The sequence below is a fragment of the Hydractinia symbiolongicarpus genome, chromosome 3 (assembly GCF_029227915.1).
Source record: "Hydractinia symbiolongicarpus strain clone_291-10 chromosome 3, HSymV2.1, whole genome shotgun sequence".
NCBI classification, from domain to species: domain Eukaryota; kingdom Metazoa; phylum Cnidaria; class Hydrozoa; order Anthoathecata; family Hydractiniidae; genus Hydractinia; species Hydractinia symbiolongicarpus.
The window spans coordinates 10,820,831-10,841,005 of record NC_079877.1 but is presented as its reverse complement, the minus strand read 5'-3'; the positions used below and the strand labels follow the sequence as shown (position 1 = coordinate 10,841,005).

Below are 20,175 nucleotides of genomic sequence, written 5' to 3'. Positions count from 1 at the left end.
ACTGAATGATGTGTTGCAAACCACCATGTCCGTTGCCATTCCAAACTCAAGCAATCTCTCCCCTTCCTTATTTCTGCTCCCAAATCCATAGCCTCCATGCACACCTCTATAACCTTCAGATGACTTCCCAACATGACCATTAAAGTCGCCGCCCACCATGACAAGTTCAGTGTCTCCAAACTTTGATGTGACTGCTATTAACTCATCATAAAACTTATCTTTATCTTCCTCACTGAGTCCACACTGTGGAGCATAAACTGACAGAAAAGTGACAATCCTATTACCTATCAAAAACTTTATCACTATAATACAACTATTAACACGCATAACATCTATTACTTTTTCTACCCACTTCTCTGCAACGAATATGCCAACTCCTCCATATCCATCACTATTACCAATCCAAAAAAGCTTATACCTTGCCCTCCTACCTTTCACAAATCTCACTGAAGCTCCTTTCCACCTAACTTCCTGAACACAACACATATCAACAGATCTACGTTCTAACATTTCAACTACTTCACCTGCTCTACCTCTCAGAGTACCAACATTTACACTAGCCATCCTCAACCTAGTGTTATCTACACTGTGATGTGATAGCTGGGTAACGGTCTGACGATGCTCACATCTGACATCTGTCCTACCATGCGCGACACCTTCACTCCTTAGAGTTCCAGCCCCGTTTACGCAGTTTGTCTGATTAACTATTCTTACGGCCATTAATAAAGAGTTTTGGCATTGTTTTACAGCTGGATGCCCTTCCTAGCGCCAACCGTTCACAGACCGGACTGGGTGTTTTTTAAAGTGACACCATCACTATGTGGCATTTCATGGGACTTCCACAATCGCCCCTTTAAACTAAGGTATGGTGGAGGACATTCAACTCCTCTCTTGTCTCTTAAGGAGACCCTTCACCCAGGTTTGTCTGTGGAAGTCTACAGAGGACATTGTATATGAAGAAGTAACGGTGTACAATAAAGTTATTTCAATTGTTCAGTTGTGTTTGCTTATAAAAAACACATTCAATTTTAAATTGTGTGTTTAGATTTAGTGCCCCCTCTTCAAATAGCACCCCCATCGTGCGTGAAATATTCTAATACTCGTGTTAAGTTGTACCCTGGATAGGTGGAACTTTCACTAATTTTGAACCAAATTTCTCGCTCCATTAAATCTCTTGACTAAAGCCAAGTAAAAATACTTCGCTAAAGAGAAAAGACCCTGGATAACTTCGGTTAAGTGAGACATCTGCAATGGCTTCCCAGAAAAATACAAAAAAATGAATGAAACTTGGGCGCACAATCAAGCATTTTGGTGATCTTTTTGCCTGTCATATAGCCACTTGCTCTTTTATTTTGGTTGTATTTTGGGCTTTTTGATGGTTTCTGCTCGTTTACTACTCGTTTCTGCTCGTTTCTGCTCGTTTCCTGTTATAGTAAGTACGCAGCTCTTGTTAGGTACGCAATATTGTGGCTAAAGTTTACTTCATGAAAAATGTCAATGTGACTAAATCTCAAGGTAGCTAAAGTTTTCACGAACCAAAGTATTTCATTATGTGATAATGACCAGTTCTTATCATGATTTTTGCCACAGAATTTAAGATAACATTTTCTCAAACTTTTTTAACAAAAACTTGGTATACATAATAGCTGTTAACTGTCAACAAACGAAACAGACACTGTAAAAAAGTTGATATCAAAGTGTTTTTGTTGTTTTCACATTTATTCATTCACAGTAAATCATTGTTTACCCACCATGCTAAATGTTTACCACTCTTGTGCATGGATAATTAACACTTTGAAACGGTGTATTGACAAACAAACACACTTTCACGCATTTGATTTTAAAGCACTTTTTTGACTCTTTATATATTATATATATATATAATCTCTTATAATAATATGATGAGTCAGTATGTCTGTGAGGCGCTATTTCAACATTTGTTTTTTCCTTTAAAGTCACCCAAAAAGTTATGTTTTAAATGTTAAATCTTCTGACATTACGGCATGATATTAGTAACAGTAATGTATATAACGCCAATATCTTAATTTAGATTAATGAAGCCATTACAATGCATTTAAAACTTTGAAGCCAAATAACTTGAAAACAGGGTGGTCGTTTTTCACTGTGTGGGTAACAGGACAACCTGTGACCAATTTGGGTAATTTTCCAAGGCTGGGTCCCCAATTTTATTTTGGAATAAACAGGTTGAAGATTTCACTAAAGATTCTCTGCAACCATTTGTCTACATGACCCTATACATTTTCTGGATCAATGTTTCAAGACCTATATGATGAAGGTAATGGGTACAAGTGGATTTGTCCACGACCTTGCTCACTTGTACTGTATATAAATAATAAAATCCCTTCAATAGGATTAATCTAAAAGCTTTATAAAAATTATGCAGGCAAATTTTTTACAATCTTTGAAAGTTATTAAAAGTATGATATATATATATATAGATTACAGTAAATTATGTGGAAAAGATAACATTGTTACTTAAATGGCTTTGGTTTTTCGACGTGATCCATGCGGAATATTGTGTATCCTTGTAACATACATCACACTTTTATATGCTGACTATTGCATTGTTACACATGTCATTTTGCCAACACTGTCTGATACGTAAGTACGATATTTCCTAATAACATTACTCTGTCTTTGTCTATGTAACCCATAAGGCAAAATTAGAATAAACAAGTAGAAGCTATATTTATTATTATTTCTCTGCATAATTTAATTGTTGTACAAAGTATTAATTACTGACGTGAAACACAATTTGCAAACGTGAAGCAGGCAAGGGGTATTAAAGTTCAATGTGTGCCTATACATTGCCATTCGTAACGAATAAGACATAATGTACAGGGAAGTCATAGAAAAAACTAATTTGTCAACACCTAAATTTTGGTAAGTGTTATACCTTTATTTATTAGGTTATGGGGAAGTTTACATGTACTTATATTCAATTTTCTATTATTTTTGATCATTTATTCGCATTTGAAGGCTTCACTAGGTGACCCTGGTGAGTTATCTTACTTTGTTTATTTATTTATTTGTTATAATTATATGTTGTTATAACTTTTAAACTAAATATTTTTAGGATGTGTACCCTTTCCAGAAGTAGCAGTGGATTTTTCTGAAGCAAGAAGGTCTAGCAGAAAACGAAAGGATGTGGTCAGTTTAAAATTGTTTCTATCATTCAAAATATATATAATGTTTATACTTTTATTGAATCCAATGTATATAAGTATGAGTTGCGATTGATTGTGGGTTGTTGACTTTCTAGCCACGTCTTAGTTGTCACAAGGCTTTTTCCTGAACTACAACTGACTTTATTAAACTGAGTTTAAGCAGTTGATTCCACTTCTTAACGTGGAAGTTGCATGCTATCTTACTGTAATAAATATTGGTATGCACAATGCAGAACAAAATTGTGAAGGCTGTATATATACATTTTTAGACAAACGATGATTGGACAATGTGCAAGTTTTGTGAAATGTATCGTCCACCTCGATCTCATCATTGCAGGTATACCTTTAATATCATTAACTATTTCCGCTTGCTTTAATCTTGTGTGATTCGTCATATCCTGTAAACAAAACCATGGAAAGTCACCTGTCATGCATTATTACCGCATCTATTTCATGCATCCTTCTGCTAAAAAATAAATTACTCTGTGCGGAGTGGGGTTTTAATTAAAGTAATAACACAACCAAACCCTTTCAAACAGACAAAATGGCTATTATTACAGAGATTTTTATGTGATTCTGCATTCATCGTAAGTAGTGAAGACGGAAATAATTTTTTTTTTTGCTTCAGAATCTTACAAAATTTTGAGTTAAGTTAAGAGAGGATATTTTGATCAGTTTGTCAGCATATTTCCCCCTTCTTTTTTCGATTATGTGTAATGTCTTATTTTATACTCTGTTTCATTTAGTTTTAGTTTTATTTAAACATCATTTATTTATTTTTTTGAGAGTGTGTCAACGTTGTATCAAAAGAATGGACCATCATTGTCCATGGTATGTTTTTCCTGTCCCTTTTAACTTGTAAGTAAACTATAAATCATCTGTTGATATTTTTGTCTTTTTTGTAGGATAAATAACTGTGTTGGTGAAGAAAACCAGAAATTTTTCTTGCTTTTTTGTTTTTACACAGGTAAGATATATATTTTTATACAAAGTATTGGGAGTTTCCCAAAAACTGAAATTACCAGTGTACATTTGCATGTTGCTGAGTTAACAATGTCAGAGCATATATAGTCACTCAGAGTACTCACTTATACACACTCAGGGTATAGTCATGAATTTGTTGTGTGTATTTGATTAATTAAAGAGAGACTAAAAATAGAGATGTTGTCAAAAAGGGGTATATCTAATAAAATGAAGAAGTGCAACTAACTTGAGTTTATTTATCTGGGTAAAACAGTATTTTCTTAGTAAAATTGTGTCTGGTAACAAAAATATAACATATATAGTGGGAGTAGGCATGAAAGAGGCAAAATCAGCAAGAAATTCCTAGGGAAGACATTGAGTGGAATTGTACCTAAAAAGATTGTTTTAATTATAGTTTAAAAACAAATTCATCGAGTAAATAGAAAAATTGATCAGATTTTTTTATCAATACAATTCTATCAGTCTCAGATGGTATTATGTTGAGTCAACAAGAAAATATACCAAACAAAAGAACCAAAAGTTGAAAAGGTGATATTTTGACCCCAAATAAATCTTTCTTTATGTCATTGAAAACACTTCGACTGGTTAGGCAAGAATTGGCCATCGGTGCCTACGAGTTCAATGATAAATGTTTCTCTGCATGATACTTTGCCTAACACAAAACTTATTGGTTTAAAATTTGACAAAACTGATTTAAGTTGAAAAAATAATATAAAAATTCATTCAGCACTGATTTAATAACACTGGAAGGTTTTCTTTTACCTCCTACTTTTTGAGGAAGGGCCAGTTGTATGCCCCCTCCACTTACGGTAATAATCTCAGTATGGTTAAAGCTTGGTACTCACTATGCGTCTAGTTGCGTCTAGAATAGTGTGGGGCTGACTTAACATCCACTGAGTCTTACTAATAGACGCTACTAAATGTGATTAAACCCTCGTAGACGTGCTGTTTTTGCGAGACACTTTGAACAAAAAAATATTCTGTAAAACGTTCAAAGGATACCATACTGTAAACATAAAAAAGGGTTTAAATTGTGTTTCCATGTGTGAAAGGAAAAGGAATTCAAAAATGTTCAACATTTTCTAAAAAGAAATTTTGTTTATTAGAAAATATCCAGTATTGTACAATAAGTTCTATAAAGGACATAAAGAGGTGGTGGTTCAAAATGCTTTGAATGAAATTGCCAAAAAATTGGAATTTGTAGAAAATTCTTTCCACAAGTTCTTTCCACAAAATTTACTCCCCTTAAAGTATTTTTTATCACCAATAAGTGTAGTAATGTTTTTTTATTTTTTAGGTATATCATGTTTATATAGTATCGTCTTAACAGTTTGTCGATGGTCGCATGCATGTATTGAGTGCACTCGTAACCAACGTCAAAATAGAAGGTAGGGACAGAAGATAATTTTCTTACCTGCTTAAAATGTCATTGTTTTTTCTTTGATGTGTAAATTTAGAACAATGCAAGTAGTGATATGCGTTTTTTATGTCAAAAAGCCTGTAACTTGGTAAATCTTTAAACACAAACTCTTTAAGGAAGTAACAACAGATAAACGATATCTACAAAATTTAAAATTTAAAAACTAACGTATTCATTTGTTATCTTCTTTCAAGTCAGTTGATACTGAAAATGACCTAAATGTTTAATCTTTTTTGCCTCGGGGTAACCATCAAACTGTAACAGTCAGTAATTCTATATATATATTTCTTTTTAGAATTCATTCAATTGTTTTAATATTATTATGTGGTTTTTATTGCATTTTTGTTCTGTGTATACTCTTCGACCAGGTAAGTTTTACGTTGTCTATTGTTCATTTAAATTTGTCACTTATTTCAATTGTTTGATTTTATAAAAGAAAATTAAGCTGTTTGTTTGTAGAGGTCTTAAATTATTGTGGAAAAAGTGATTATGACTTATGGCGACATAAGTATTACAGTTTTTGCTTAAGATTGCACACAAAATGCAAAAGTGCTATTTATTGTATACCTTAGTTTTTTGGTCTTCAATATTTATGGCCTTCAGCTTCAATGGTTTCAAACATCTACAGTATAGAATACGTAAATTTTTGCCGTTTCTCTGATTGTTAAATTACACTACTTAGCCTTGTTGACCCAGTATGTCAATAGTTCCAGGCTAACCCCAATATTTATACAACTTCGTAAACAGCAAGATTATTTACTGTTAAACATGGATGTGTTTCTTTCAATCAGATCTTTATTGCGTTAAATTTTAGCTAAAAACCCTCCTCTCACCATGCTTCTTACCACAAAGTGAAGAGGGACATTGGGTGGAATCCAAATAATAAAGGGATATAATGTATGCCAAATTTAAAGGGACAGTTCTTCCATGGCAATCCTGTAAGATTATGTGTATAGTTATAAAAATTAAATATGGCAGAAAATCTACACAAGAATAACTTAAGAGAGGACTTCAGAGAGAACGAGTGCATTTTATTTTTTTATTTCTCTTTATTTTCTTGTAATCTTAGTTGTAATGTAACAAACTAAATGGAAAATTATTAAACACAAGTATTAAAACACATTATTTTAATCTTAAATTTGGATGTTCTTGTAAAGGTACGTTTTAGCTGACACACAAATATCGCTTTTTTCTTCGTTCGTTCTCCCTGGTGTTTCCCAAACGTTCATTAAAGAGGCTTCAATATTTGTTCACGTGTTTTTATGTCAGTGAACTGTCATAATAAAAGAAAAGCACAAACAACTCTGAAGTTCGCAAACATAGAATGTGTGTCCATGTACTTAAATATTCCACATAAGTTAAAAGGAAACACTGTCAGGCTCACAACATGGTTCTTACACTTTTTGTCAATTTTTGGATTTTTTGATCATTGGAAAGCTTATAACCCATAGAATAATTATTTTAAATAAAAAATATTAACTTTTAACAGGAGAAATATGAAAAAAGGAAAAATAACGTTTTTTTTAATCAGTTCTTTTCAATAAAATTTAATTTGTTTACAAAGTTTATATCTCAATACCTCTAAAAACAAGTTTTTCTTGATACACCTTTTACATTTTAGGCTAAAAGGTTCAAAAATTTATGAATAAAGGAGACAAAACTATAATATTAATGTTTCTGGGCATAGACTAGGGTCTCAAACAGTTTCTGTTTTTTTTTTAAAAAAGTAAGAGTCAGCAACTCGAAAAATGTGTTTGATAATTTTTTTACATCTTCCCAGTTTATTATTTATAACAAAAATCACGCTATTTAAAAGGAAATTAATTGGCTTTCAGAAAAGATTTTACTTCACAGTTTAGGAAATATAGACAGTATTCTTCAATTAGTCGTTTTTCGTTTTTCTTATTCGCAAAAATTATTCTCGCGAAAAATTTGTAAACATCAGATTCGCAAAAATGTCTTTCCTTAAAAATTATTTACAATACAAAATGTTGGCATAAAAGTATCAATATCGCCTTCAAAAAAGACCTCTCTCAACTAGTACAAAAAATACCAATACAGACGTGTGTATGAAGAAATTGTGCAGAAAAACGGTATGTGGAGAATTTTTGCGTCCAGTCGAATAACATTGAGGTCCTGTATTTTCGTTGTTTAGTTATCTGGTATCTTCAAAGACGTCACGACTATTGAACAGGTACAGAAGAAAATGGCACGTCCACCAAAATCAAAATTAGCTTTATTAACAGATGTTTGCGGGAGAGGTAATTTTTCATCTTTTCTGTATGCTCGTTGGTTGACAACGCTTTTAACATGGCTGAAACTATATTTTGTGCTTAGAGGTATATATTTATTGATAGTAGGGTACGCGTATTCTAGAATATTAGTCGTTAGCCCGTGGAAAAATCAACGCGTTCGCCCGTCCTTTTTATACCGCATTGCGTGCGTCCCGCTACCTGCGCAGCTAAGCTACCATTTTGCGTGACAGACAGACGGATGGACAGACGTATACGGGTATTATAATATAGATTTAAGTGCGACTAGATTTATATTATCCTTTAGGCACAAAAAAAGTTTTAACTGAATTTCTGCTAACTTATGTTTGGTTTTTCACATCAACATAACTTCGAAATATACTTGAAAAGTAGTGAGAATTTCTGCCAGGTCTTACGATGTTACGAATGATGCTACCAAAACCTTCTTTTAGTCATAAAATCTGATAAAAACAGGATATCAAGTTAAATCCAGATTTACTCAACTTATAGGTGTGATAAAATGATGTAATTGGAAAGTTTTTTGAGCATCGTTTCAAGTCCTCGGGAATATTAACTGGAATGAATTTCTATCATTTTCTTAAATTGAACACAATATCAAGTAAAAACATTTGAATATAGACCTCTTCATGTTTGATATAATATTTATGTACAGGTGTATATACAAGTCCAAACTGCAGTCCGCCCAGCTACCAGCACTGTTGACTGTCTTGGTATGATCCTTGAGTGTAGAAAAACAAGAGATTTAAAAAGTATAAAACTTATTAGTGGATTTTGGGCTTTAAAGTTTTTAGTTTTTTGTGGAATTAAATAGCGAAAATTGGCAACGTTGCTTGAATAAGGAATTATTTGGCGCGAATAGCTTTAATTGACGTTTTTGTTATGAAACTAAAGTAAATACACAAACGAGGCTTGAATACAAGTAACGCTTCTGAAAAATTTTAAATTTCCTTTTTGTTATTGCATGCTGCTAAAAACTCAACTGAATTCTTATTACAAGATAAAGCGAGATTTATTACTGCAGATCTGAATTTTTTGTTAGTGCCAAACTACCAATTTTTTTGGCGTTTGCGCGGAATTATTTTCACCCCAAACTCGCACTAATAAGTTCCCAACGTTTTTTAATCGGCACGTTTTTCTTCTCACATTTTTTTTTTGACTCTCAAAGTAAACATATTGATTATATGTAGCTTGTGTAGCTGCGTCTCTTATCACGATAATGCGTGAGTGCTTGAAATACTCGTCGCACCCTCTGAGGTGTTCCACTGTGGTGTTTATACCGTAAACCGCGTTTTTCAATGATCTCGTGCGAGAGAGAGTAAAAAACACTTTTCATTGCTCCGTCATTTTGTAAAGTAGATAGTTCGATATAGTTGCAGTTGCTGTGAGTAGCTAGTTTTTGCCCTTCTTCAAGTGATACTTTTCTTTCGGGTAAGTCTACTTTGTTTGCAACTAACATTATGGTGGCGTTCTTCATCGTTATCGATTTAGTTGTTTCGATAAGTTCCCGAGCTTTCTCGAAGCTCTCTCGTTTGTTGGCTGCGTACACGATAATAACTCCATGCGCCCAAGCTGTCACGGCAGAATTCTGAAACGTAAACGTCCGCAAACTCAATCAATTGAACAATTGTATGCAACATTGTCCACCCTGTCAGAAATGTCAGGAAATTTGTAAAAAATTGTTTAAATTGTCCGGAAACAGTTAGAAATGTCAACAATTTCTTTGATATATCAAGTATTGTCAAGAATTTTTAGTTTTCAATTATATTGGTGTGGATCAATTTTTAGAACGGTTCCTCAATCAATAAGTGTAAAAGCTGGACAAATCAGGGAAGTGTCAAAAAATTTTAGTCAAACAATTTTTAAGAAAATAAGGATGTAATAGTGAATGGACACTGAATGTACGACGGGCGAACAACAGGTCATAGGATAGTGGCGTATAAAATTGTCAACAAATTCTGAGCCTTCAGTGTGTCCATTCAATATTAAGTCCTTATTTTTCTAGAAGGTAATCCGGATATCGCTATTAAGTGCATCCTTGCACAAATTATCGATTTGGCTACCATTTTGATCAAAACACGGCTATTATTATGGATAGGACATAATGTGAGTTGAAACGCATTTCATTATGTACCAACACAAATCATTTCTTACCTTTCCATCTGAATCTAATATTTGTTGCGTGACATTTGCGCCTTCGATGACGGCGTCACAAGTGTATGCTGTGTCGATTAACGCATAATCTTCGCCACAAGTTTTGCCGAGGTAACTTTTCACTAAACCTAAAAATTAAGTGTGTAAAAAATCAATATACGGTAGAGATAATAGGTCTTCTGCGCTGTGTTTAAACTTTTGCCTAATAATTTCAGAAGTTGTTCAGCGGTATAAATCTTTGCCAAGTCTGGAATGTTGAGAGAGCCAGGGGTTTCCACCTAATTGTTTTTCTTTCTCGGCCGCCGTAAAAATTGCAATCAATTGAACAATGTTGTTTCGTATGATGTTAAATTTTTAATTGTGGCCATCTCAGCGTATGTTTTGTGTCGTAGGCGAGGTTTAACGATGACATTTACGTGGTACGTATCGTGCGTTGTTGACAGCGAAAATTCGCTGAATTTTTTGTCTTCCGTGTAACAACAACAAAAAAGCAATTCATCGTTTCTTGCTTAACAATTAAAAAAGGCTTTCCGTTTAAAGTACTCCTCAAAAGGTGCTAAAGGTATTTGGGACCTAAAAAGCGCAGCATAGTAGGATAAATATTTTTATTTTCATACATTTGTTATCTGTAGTTGCGAATTAGTTACCCGGCAACAATCGTAAAAGTACATTAATTAGATAAAGTGATTTGCTGATTCATACACCACTTCATTCCACAGTGTCTGGTTTGTTGCAAACCACATCATTTGTAATTCAGCATAAAAAACCGTTTTTGCTGCATTCGAGTATTTTTCTCGGTTTCTTAAGAATCTATCTTTAAACTAAAGTATTTTCGTTCTCTTAAAGCCGTTGTCTTCTGTCCTTCAGTTTTTACATTTTCTCTTTATGTCAAACCAATTAGCTACTTGGTCCCTTGTAGAGCATATCTCTCGTCATCACGAATGTTGGATCACATCTCATTCAAAATGGCAAGAAGAAATAAAGCTTAACTTTATTAAAATTATTATGTTTTTTGCATTGTTTGTTATTGTTTGGAAGTGTTCAAACGGTTCAAGTTGGAAGTAAAAGAAGTATATGTTTCAGTTCTAGCGATATTAAAGTTATAAATTAACGTATATTTTTTTTTGAACTTTCGGTTTTGGAACTTTCGGTTTGTGGAACTTTATCTCTTCAGATAACGTTAATGTTGTTTTCACTCCAAACTTATTTTTGAAACAGGAATCCAACACGCCTTATAAACACCGATCTCATAATAATCATAACTAACACAAATTTAACTAAACAAAAAAATTCTTAATATTTCTTACTGGTTTTGCCAACGCCTTTGTCGCCCAACACGGTGATTCTAATGACCAACTTTGAATGATGATAACTCATATTTCTTGTGAACCTTTCTCTCGTTTTCAACTGCTTTACTCTACGACGGACAAGTATTTTTTTCTTATGCTGTTGTTAAGAACTGTTATGTTAATTATAGTGCAAGATCATTCCTTTCAAGATAAACAAACTTAAAAAGATTTGTAATTTGATATAAGATTAAAAGTCTTGTATAGACTGACGTATCCGACCGACATTACGTTTATCAGCTGTTACCATGACAACAACGAAATTCATTATACCAACGATTTTCTAAATGAGCTAATTAAACTTATTCCGGTCTGCAGTTTTATAATCTAAATAATCGACTCTTTTTTCATCTATTTGTCACCTATTTAAAACGAATTAAAAGCCATTGTTTCACGCCTATGCAGCAAATGTTAAAACCGATTTTTTTATTTTACAAAATAAAAAAAAACTTGTCAGCGCTGACTGTCTTTTCTCATGTGACATGTCGCTCGTCATCATATATTTTATGACTTCCTTAATAGAAATAGAGGTATATAAAATATAATGTTATGCAAATATTGACTAAAGTAGATGATGTCAATAATAATCAAATAAAGCTTTGTTATATTTTTATATATATATTAATTATATCTTATCAAAACATTACAGTCCAACCTTTTTTGGAGGTTTTAACAGATCAGTAATTATCGGGCGTCACGCGGGGCGTCACTTAGCAGGAGACATATGTGTCAAAGATGTGTTTGCTGAGTTCGCACTTGTGAACTGTTGTGGTCGAGATAAGTTTAACGTAGACTTGAAGTACTTTTTCAGATCCAAAACATGTTCAGGTTATGTTTAAAGGTAAAAAAATTATTGGAAAAACAAATGATCAGGCTCAAAATATGGTTATTTGAAAAAAAATATTGCATTTGAATTTTTAACATCAGTAAACACTTAAATCTCACTACATACTTCTTAATTGAGATAAGGAATGAAAAAAAACTGCTCACGAAACATAAAAACTTTACATTTTCTTAGGTTTAACATAATGCTTATAAATGTCGTGCTTATAAACAAAACATGTGACATGACATCACTTATGCTTTTAAATAAACCGTGTAGTCCCTCAGAATTTTTTTGAAACTTCCGAGTTTTTTCTGCTAGTTATTTGATTATTAGACGACTTCCGTGTCACGTGATGTTTTTGTTTTTGCGTTGGGAACAATTGACATGTCTACTCAGTTCTGTAGATAGAAAATATATACCCACAGTCCGCAGAAGCCAAATAAATCCATTTAAAAAATGAAGTCGGTTAATTTCAATGAATTGTTTCTGAGTGCGAAAACTTTAGGAAAGCTACTGTTTTCTTTTATAAAAGTTCAATTAAAGGAGCTACGAAACGGCTGTTGGTTTTCGACTTTAGTACGTACACGAAAGTCGAGCTAATGGCGGTGGAGGAAACAAAAGCAACAACTTAAGCCATCTTAAATATCATATTGGGCATCAAATATATCTCAAAATGACAGAAAAATCTCCTTATATATATTGGATATCTATGATTTATTCGATATAAGTATGTATCTTGCTTAACTCAAACCTTCTAATAAAATAAACTTCAAAACTTTATGAACTAGCTACCTAACTAGGTATATCCTTTAAGAATTTGCATAGAAACATGTTAGTTTATTGTAGATGAAGCCAGTCTAAGCAACAACATTGACTCTAAAATCGTTATAGAGGTATTATTTGGCTTCTTAAAGCTAGTAACATATCATTTTTAAACAAATACAGCTCCTCGTGTTGTCTTTGTTCCCTCGTCAAAACGAACTTTCCATTTACTGATATTTAATATATCTTACAGACCATAGCTTATTATACCGCCAAAAAGAGTACTGAAGGAAAATTGGTTTTTTTTAGAAAAAATAAAAAAGTAACAAATAATTATTTATAAACAGGTTGTCCAGACGTCAATGTAGTTCTATGTGTGTATAATGGTCCCTTTATTACACGCAATTCTTTGAAAATTGTGGGGATTGAGCTGATTAAAGCCTTTAGTAGCCCCTTTGAAGGCTACCTCGGCTATCTTAACTCAAAAAACAGGCCTAGAAAGTTAAAATTAACCATCGCAAAGAAAGGCTTATTCGCAAAATATGTCTACCTGACTAATTCGCGAATTTCTATCTCTTCGAAACACATTTTGGATCTTGTTCTTTCAAAAAATCTAAATGAGTTTCAATAATAGCAGTTCTACAAGAATGTGCGCGCATGTACAAAACTCCGTAAACTTTTGTAAACACCAAGTCATCTATACACTACAATCATTTCTTCATTTCCCAACCTGGTTAATAAAACCCATTGAACTTATTCCCTAACATTTTCAATCCAATCAATAATAACAAAAAGAAAGGTTTACGAAGATGTTATAGTTCTATTTCAAAACGGCGAATACTTAGAACGCAAATTTCAAACTGTCGTAATTCCTATGTTTGACGTGGCGGAGATCCGTAGAACTCGCAAAATTTAACTTCCCCCCATTTAAGGTGACAGGTTACCTTGTTTGATACTGTCGTTTGCAGAATTAAAGTTAATCGACATTTCTTTTTTTTTTTAGGATCGTATTATAAATGGTTTATACCATGGCTATCTCCGAAATTTGATAATGATGATGTAGTAAAAACTTTTCCCGTATGACATGATAACTAAATATTTGCACTGTTAAATTTTTTTAATATTTATGAGAATTAACTTTTATATTATTAATTTAAACGATACACGTTTTTTTTATGGACAACGCCATTTTTGTGGTCAGGCTTTTTGGCCCTCAAGTAGCTTAGCTGGTTGCTAAGAACCCAATTTTCTTAGCGGCATTGAGACTTTTTTTTATGACTATTATACCTTTAGGAATGGAACTCTTCGTATATACCTTATTTGTACTAATTTTCGCGCGTATTAAATATTCGCGAAGCCGGACGGATTTTTTTTCGCGCGTAATAATTTTCGCGCAATAGTTGAAAAGTTTTTTCGCGCGTATTTTTGCGCATGCGAAATTTTCTTGAATTTAAAATTTGCATTGACCACTTTGAAAAGATCGATTACATATTATTAATTTCGTATGAGTGACTAAATATTGACTTTTTGGAATTATTTTGCTGGCGAAAACTATAAAAGTTATGTCATAATATAAGATCAATGTTTTAAAATGCCACAAGTAAGCGTACAAGAACAACGCAAGAGAATGAAGACGACAGAATCGTGGTTTTGAATTAAGTCAATGGTGTTAGAGCAAACACTATGCCGTGTTTGTAAATATGATCTGTCTGAATTATGCATTTAAATTCTTCTTTAACGATTTTACTTGGGGAAAAAGAATCATAAATTCTTTTTTTTATTTTTTGGAGAAAAGAATTAACTTCTGCGCGTATTAATTTTCGCGCACCACCCTTTTAAACCTAAATTCTGCACTAATTTTCGCGCAAAAACAGAAATGCGCGAAAAATTAGTACGAATAAAGTAAGTCAACATAAACAAAATTTTCTCCGAAACACGCCTTAGTGCTGTTATATTGACACAGGAAAACGTTTTCCACGGTCAACAAAGAGAAGGTTTCTTAGTGATGAAAAGGTGTTCAAAGAATGGATGTAAACAAGTTGCTTTGTTTTTATCCCAAGTTTAAGCCTAGACCTTTACGAATGGGTTGTTTATAAAAATACGTTATTTTATAACTGTTAAGTTTTTTGAAAATGTTCATATTTCTTATGTTTTGTTAAATTTTATTAATTTTTGTTTTGTTCATTTTGTACGTCTTTGTCATGCACGATCATTTGATGCACCTGAACCCACACCAGCTAACGCTATACGCCCTCTAAAGCGTATTTTAGGTTAAGCTTTGCTATTTCATTTATTTATTCTTCAAAAATATCTTGTTAAGGTTCTTAGAGGTGACATGGATTGACTATATTTGCATTTCTGGTGTTTTCAATTCGTTTTATTTATATTCTTATATCCAACCTCGTTCGTCTTTACGGCTCCAAGCAAAAGACCCTGGGGATGAGCGTGTCACATGACACAAATGATGTTTTTCAATAATACATGATGCAGTTAGAGAAGCTCAAATAACACACCAAAAAAATTGTCACGCAGCAAAAAATCATATTCTTAAAAGCGTTTTACTTTACAAGGTTTCTACTTTGAGCGAATTAATTTGCGCAGATTACTCCAGTTTTTGTCAATTTCGCAAAAATTAGTTCCCGGAAATATTAGCCATATTCATGTGGCGAAAAAAATGATAACGAGTCATTTGTCAGGATATGAATAAACATGAATGTCTGTTGATGAAGAAAAATAGTGCTGTTGCAAGAAACAGGAAACAGTGTTTGCTCACCTGCTGTTTAAGTAATTTTGCACTAAAGACTCGAGGTAAAACTGTATGTGGAAAACTTGTAGCCCGACAATCGTGGCTAAATTAATGAAACAAAAGCAATTTGTTTAATCTTTTTGGCCAAAAGGTTCAAATGATCACTACTCAACCGCCAGAGGACTGCAGAGTGCTTACTTTTTGCGCTAACGTGGGCTGGTGATATACAAATTTTAGCTTTTGCTAGTGCAATACAAGGAAATAATCTACGTCAGAGGACACAAGAAAATCAATGCTTCGCTTCGGCAAAAAGTTTGTCGCATGAAGAAGACAAAAAGAAAAAACACCGATCAAACTCTTACTCAACAAAAGTTGGTCTCTAACTTGTTGAAAGAAGGAGGCCTCAGTCCAGCCAAAACTTCAGCAGAAATAAAGAAGAATTTGCTTTTGCCCATGCTATATCGGAAGAGATCCAAGCATCTGTCCTTGAGCGAAAAAACAAGAGAGCTGGAATAAGAAGATTAGTGAGTGGAAAAATATTGAAGAAGTATAAACTGCTTAAGTTTGCCACCGATAAAACAGGAAATCATCGGAGAAAAATGAGTCGTACACATCCTTAATGCTGCATCTTCCAAAACGAGGATTCGATTCCGACGTTCCCAAAGCGGTTTTACAATACTATGCTTGGGATGATAACTCTACTGCATTGCCAGGAAAGAGAGATTGTAAAAAGGCTAAAAAATCGCGAATACAAAAAGATCTTTAATTTATTATTTATCGAATCTATATAATAAACTGAAAGCCGAACAGCCAGGATTAAAAGTTTTGCAAAAAAAAAAATGAGACCAACACATTGCGTTCTCGCAAATTTTGTCAACAGAAGATCTTGTCTTTGTACCAGACACCAGAATTTGGCTCTTAAATCGAAAATGTTGAAGACGTTTGATAAAACTGTTCAAACTAACCCTGACCTTTAGTAAACAGACAACCGATGATAATGTCAAGAAAATCTTGCAGAAGTGTGAAGTTAAAGATTATGAATACGAAGAATGGCAAAAAGTCGATGTTCAAGTTAAAATAAAGTCTGGGGAGGATAAAACAAAAAAAAATGAAAGTATCAAGGAAGTCGAAGAGCAAAGCTGATTTTGACCAGTATTTTCAAAAGAGATGCAGTTGTTTCGTGAACAAGCCAAGCGTATATCAAGAATCAATACATTGTTAAAAAGTCTTTAAAGAAAACATACATGAAAATCACATCTATATCCACATGAACTTCGCAGAAGACCACAAATGCCGCTCGCAAGAAGAAATCCAATCTGCATATTGGAGTCACACCCAGGTGGCCATTCACCCAGTAGTCGCTTAATTCAAAAAAGAAAGCAAGGTGCTTCATCAGTCCATTGTTATATTTCTGATGAACCAAGGCATGATGCAAGGTTTGTTTTTGCATTACTTCGGTCTCTTGTACCACAGTTACTTGAGTTGATTCCAAATCTCAAGTTCATACATTACTGGACAGATTCTCCTACTTCACAATATAAAAACAAAACAATCTTTAAATAATTTCATGTCATCACGAGTATTTTAACGTTTCTTCCACATAGAATTATATGGAAGCGGGTTATGAAAAAGACCCATGCAACCCGATCGGAGGAACAGCTAAACGAAAAGCAGATTATGCAGTGAAACACGCAAAAGCTACCATTCAAGACGCACAAGATTTTTATCAATGGGCAAAAACAACTGAAAATACAAGCAAGATCAAATTCAATTTCCTATCATCAAAAGAATATGAAAACGCTGTTTACTTTCTCAAAGTCGTATGTACCGACATTGAAATTGTTTCCGGGACTAAGAAAATACATGCAGTGATTCCACATGAATTTAACCGTATTTGGGTCAGAGAAATGTCATGTTTTTGCGAAAACTGTTTTATTGATAAGTTCATTCAGAAACAGCCTGACCTGGTTGGCGTATGACTAACTTAAAATCGATATCAAATACAAATGTACCAGCCCCAGATTTTGAAATATTTTCTGAGATCAATGAGCATGTTGCCGCTGTTTATGACCGAGCTGTGTATGTCGGAAAAGTTATTGACGTGGGTGACTCGGATGTCCATATAAGTTTTTACGAACACAATGGTATGATTACGCTGACCGTGTTTCGTGTCCAAAAACATAAAGATGAAGTTTGGATAGATTATGGAAATATTCTTTACAATCTCCCTGAGCCTATTATTACCAAACGTGGAATAAAATTTGATGAACTTATTGTTGAAGTTATCCAGCAACGTTTTTCTGAATGGAATTCAAAGCATTAAAGTTAGTCTTTTCTATACTTCTGTCGTAAAAGTTTTGTTTTTAAAGTATTTCATATATTTTTAGGTTTATTCATTTTCTGTCTTCAAGTAGTATATTTATTTTACATAGATTATCTATACCTCTTATATCGTGGGTAATTTTACCTAACCTTCGTAGCAGACACCTCCTCAAATCGCTGTAGTCCTCATGTCTGTCCTATCAAACAATATATCATATCTTATATTTGGCAAAAAAAAACCCAACTTAAAAGTCCAAAAGATGTTTACAAAAAACGTAACATACGTTACGTATTAATTGACGTTGTTAATTAGAATTTTTGACTTTGTGGTTACCAATTAAAGGGAGTAGCTATTGTTTTCATTTAGAAATAAAGGTCTAAGGCATTCAAAAAAGTTAAGCTCCTGTTTTAACTGCAGACCGTGAATACTACGAAGCGTCCTAAAATTTTGTCATAACATTTAATATAAAAGAATTCATATTTTGGGGAGCTTTTTTTATATTATACGTTTCAAAACTATTTTGATTATTTAGCTAAATAAAGAGCCATAATAAAGAGTCAAAATTGAACCCCCCTTTATCAGGTGGGCGCTTATTCGAGGGGGCGCTTAATAAGTGCTGGGCGTATTCAAATACTGGGTCATGGTAATATATTGGTCTATTGCGTGCAGTAGATGTCCGTTAATTCGAATGCCGCTTAATTCGAACTTTCCGTTATTTCGAACAAATTGCTAAGTCACATAAGTTTGGTTTAATAAAGTCTTATACTTTGAGCTGCTTAATTTGAACTCCGCTAATTCGAACATTTTGGTAATATATTTCAAACAATTTTTTAGTCCCAAGGCTACATTATGCTCGTTAATTCGACCTTTCGTGTATCGATAAATTAAATCTTAAGGGGAAAAAAACAAGGTTTTTATTTTTATTTATTTTTATTGCTTCAATGGTGGCAAAATTTCTTTCAATTTAACTATTAAATTGACATGTCTAATAAAATGAAGTTTACAAGGAATTTGGAGGCCTTGCCCATCTCCAAGCAAACAACGTTAAAAGACCTTTATAAAAAGTTGAAGTAAAGTTGTAATATTAGCATAAAACCTAAACTTTTATTAAAATTCTTGTTTTTTCTGAAATTCCGATAATCCGAACATTCGTTAATTCGAAACAAATAATTTAGTCCCTAGCGTGTTTGAATTAACGGACGTCTACTGTATTCGTCTTGGGTTCCTTTTTCCTTGGTTTTGATTGTTGTTGGGAATCATATTTTCGTTTTGATTGTTTTGATTCGTATCATTGTCTATTGTGTCATCATCGTCACTGGTATCGTCATCTCCATTGTTACATGTAGTTGGATTTTCTTTGGATATAAAGTTGAAATGCTGAATATTTCTGATGATAGAATGATTGGGACGAGACGCAGTGATCATGGTTTCTTTAATAGAAGTTACTTGATTAGGACGATGGTTGTAATAAACAGATAGTTTATTAAGTTTTGGTTGTTTTACTATGATATAATCACCCACCGAAATATTATGTTATGTGTAATGCTTACTTTTCTGCTTTGCTATCAAATAATTACTTTTTAAGTTCTCTATTAGTTTATTTTGTATAGGCTGATGTGAACTTGAAAATTTCAGGCGTGGTTTACGTTGTAATAAAACTTCAGCTGGGCTTTTCTTGGTTGCCATATGAGGTGTATTGTTGCAGAAATCTGTATAATGCTATCCTCCGGGAGGTTGTTCTATTTGTGCTGTTCGCAGTCTTTTATTTAAGTTGCACATAAAACTTTCGACACCTGCATTCGCTTTTGGGTGAAGAGGCGTGATTCTAACAGGTGTGGTTTTAAACTAGGCCAACCCTGTCACGCAAACTAGTAAAAAAATGCCGAGGATCGAAATCGAATTCTGTCGAATTTACCCGGAATGTGAAGATCGAAATATTCCGCCTTGTTTTCTCATAACGCAAATTGGATCAACCTATGTTGACCTGACCTGTGTTAGCCAGTCCTGGCTCTAGGTTATTTCGTGAGGCTTTTACCGTCGGCTAGAATTAACCTATGTCGGCCTGACCTATTTTTAGTCAGAAAGTCTGAAGTCAGCCAGTCTTGGCTCCAGGTTATCCCGCGAGGCTTTTACCGTGGACTAGAATTAACCTATGT

At 33.4% G+C, this 20,175-nt stretch overlaps 2 protein-coding genes across 2 annotated transcripts; one reads left to right on the top strand and one right to left on the bottom strand.

Annotated features, from left to right (window-relative positions):
- The first annotated feature begins 2,435 nt into the window (after nucleotides 1-2,435).
- On the top strand, nucleotides 2,436-15,305 carry LOC130635670 (palmitoyltransferase ZDHHC3-like). The gene is made up of 10 exons (XM_057445084.1): nucleotides 2,436-2,622; nucleotides 2,931-3,019; nucleotides 3,098-3,171; nucleotides 3,458-3,525; nucleotides 3,975-4,019; nucleotides 4,094-4,155; nucleotides 5,470-5,560; nucleotides 5,888-5,960; nucleotides 7,748-7,853; nucleotides 13,954-15,305. The coding sequence occupies exons 1-10, from the start codon at nucleotides 2,501-2,503 to the stop codon at nucleotides 14,031-14,033; spliced, it is 810 nt and encodes a 269-aa protein (XP_057301067.1). The 5' UTR covers nucleotides 2,436-2,500; the 3' UTR covers nucleotides 14,034-15,305.
- Nucleotides 8,479-11,645, bottom strand: LOC130635672 (ras-related and estrogen-regulated growth inhibitor-like). Its single transcript, XM_057445085.1, has 3 exons — nucleotides 11,324-11,645; nucleotides 10,017-10,144; nucleotides 8,479-9,450 (listed from the first exon to the last, which is right to left on the bottom strand). Exons 1-3 carry the CDS (start codon nucleotides 11,391-11,393, stop codon nucleotides 9,043-9,045), a joined length of 606 nt encoding a protein of 201 aa, XP_057301068.1. The 5' UTR covers nucleotides 11,394-11,645; the 3' UTR covers nucleotides 8,479-9,042.
- Nucleotides 15,306-20,175: the final 4,870 nt, after the last annotated feature.

Bases quoted from the DNA above. Each gene is read 5' to 3' on its own strand.
- LOC130635670 (XM_057445084.1), top strand. From the start codon at position 2,501: ATGGCTTTGGTTTTTCGACGTGATCCATGCGGAATATTGTGTATCCTT. The intron at 5,561-5,887 runs GTAGGGACAGAA...ATTTCTTTTTAG, and splicing joins AACCAACGTCAAAATAGAAG to AATTCATTCAATTGTTTTAA. The intron at 5,961-7,747 runs GTAAGTTTTACG...TTCGTTGTTTAG, and splicing joins TGTGTATACTCTTCGACCAG to TTATCTGGTATCTTCAAAGA.
- LOC130635672 (XM_057445085.1), bottom strand. From the start codon at position 11,393: ATGAGTTATCATCATTCAAAGTTGGTCATTAGAATCACCGTGTTGGGC. The intron at 10,145-11,323 runs GTAAGAAATATT...CTTAATTTTTAG, and splicing joins CAAAGGCGTTGGCAAAACCA to GTTTAGTGAAAAGTTACCTC. The intron at 9,451-10,016 runs GTAAGAAATGAT...TTTACGTTTCAG, and splicing joins TATTAGATTCAGATGGAAAG to AATTCTGCCGTGACAGCTTG.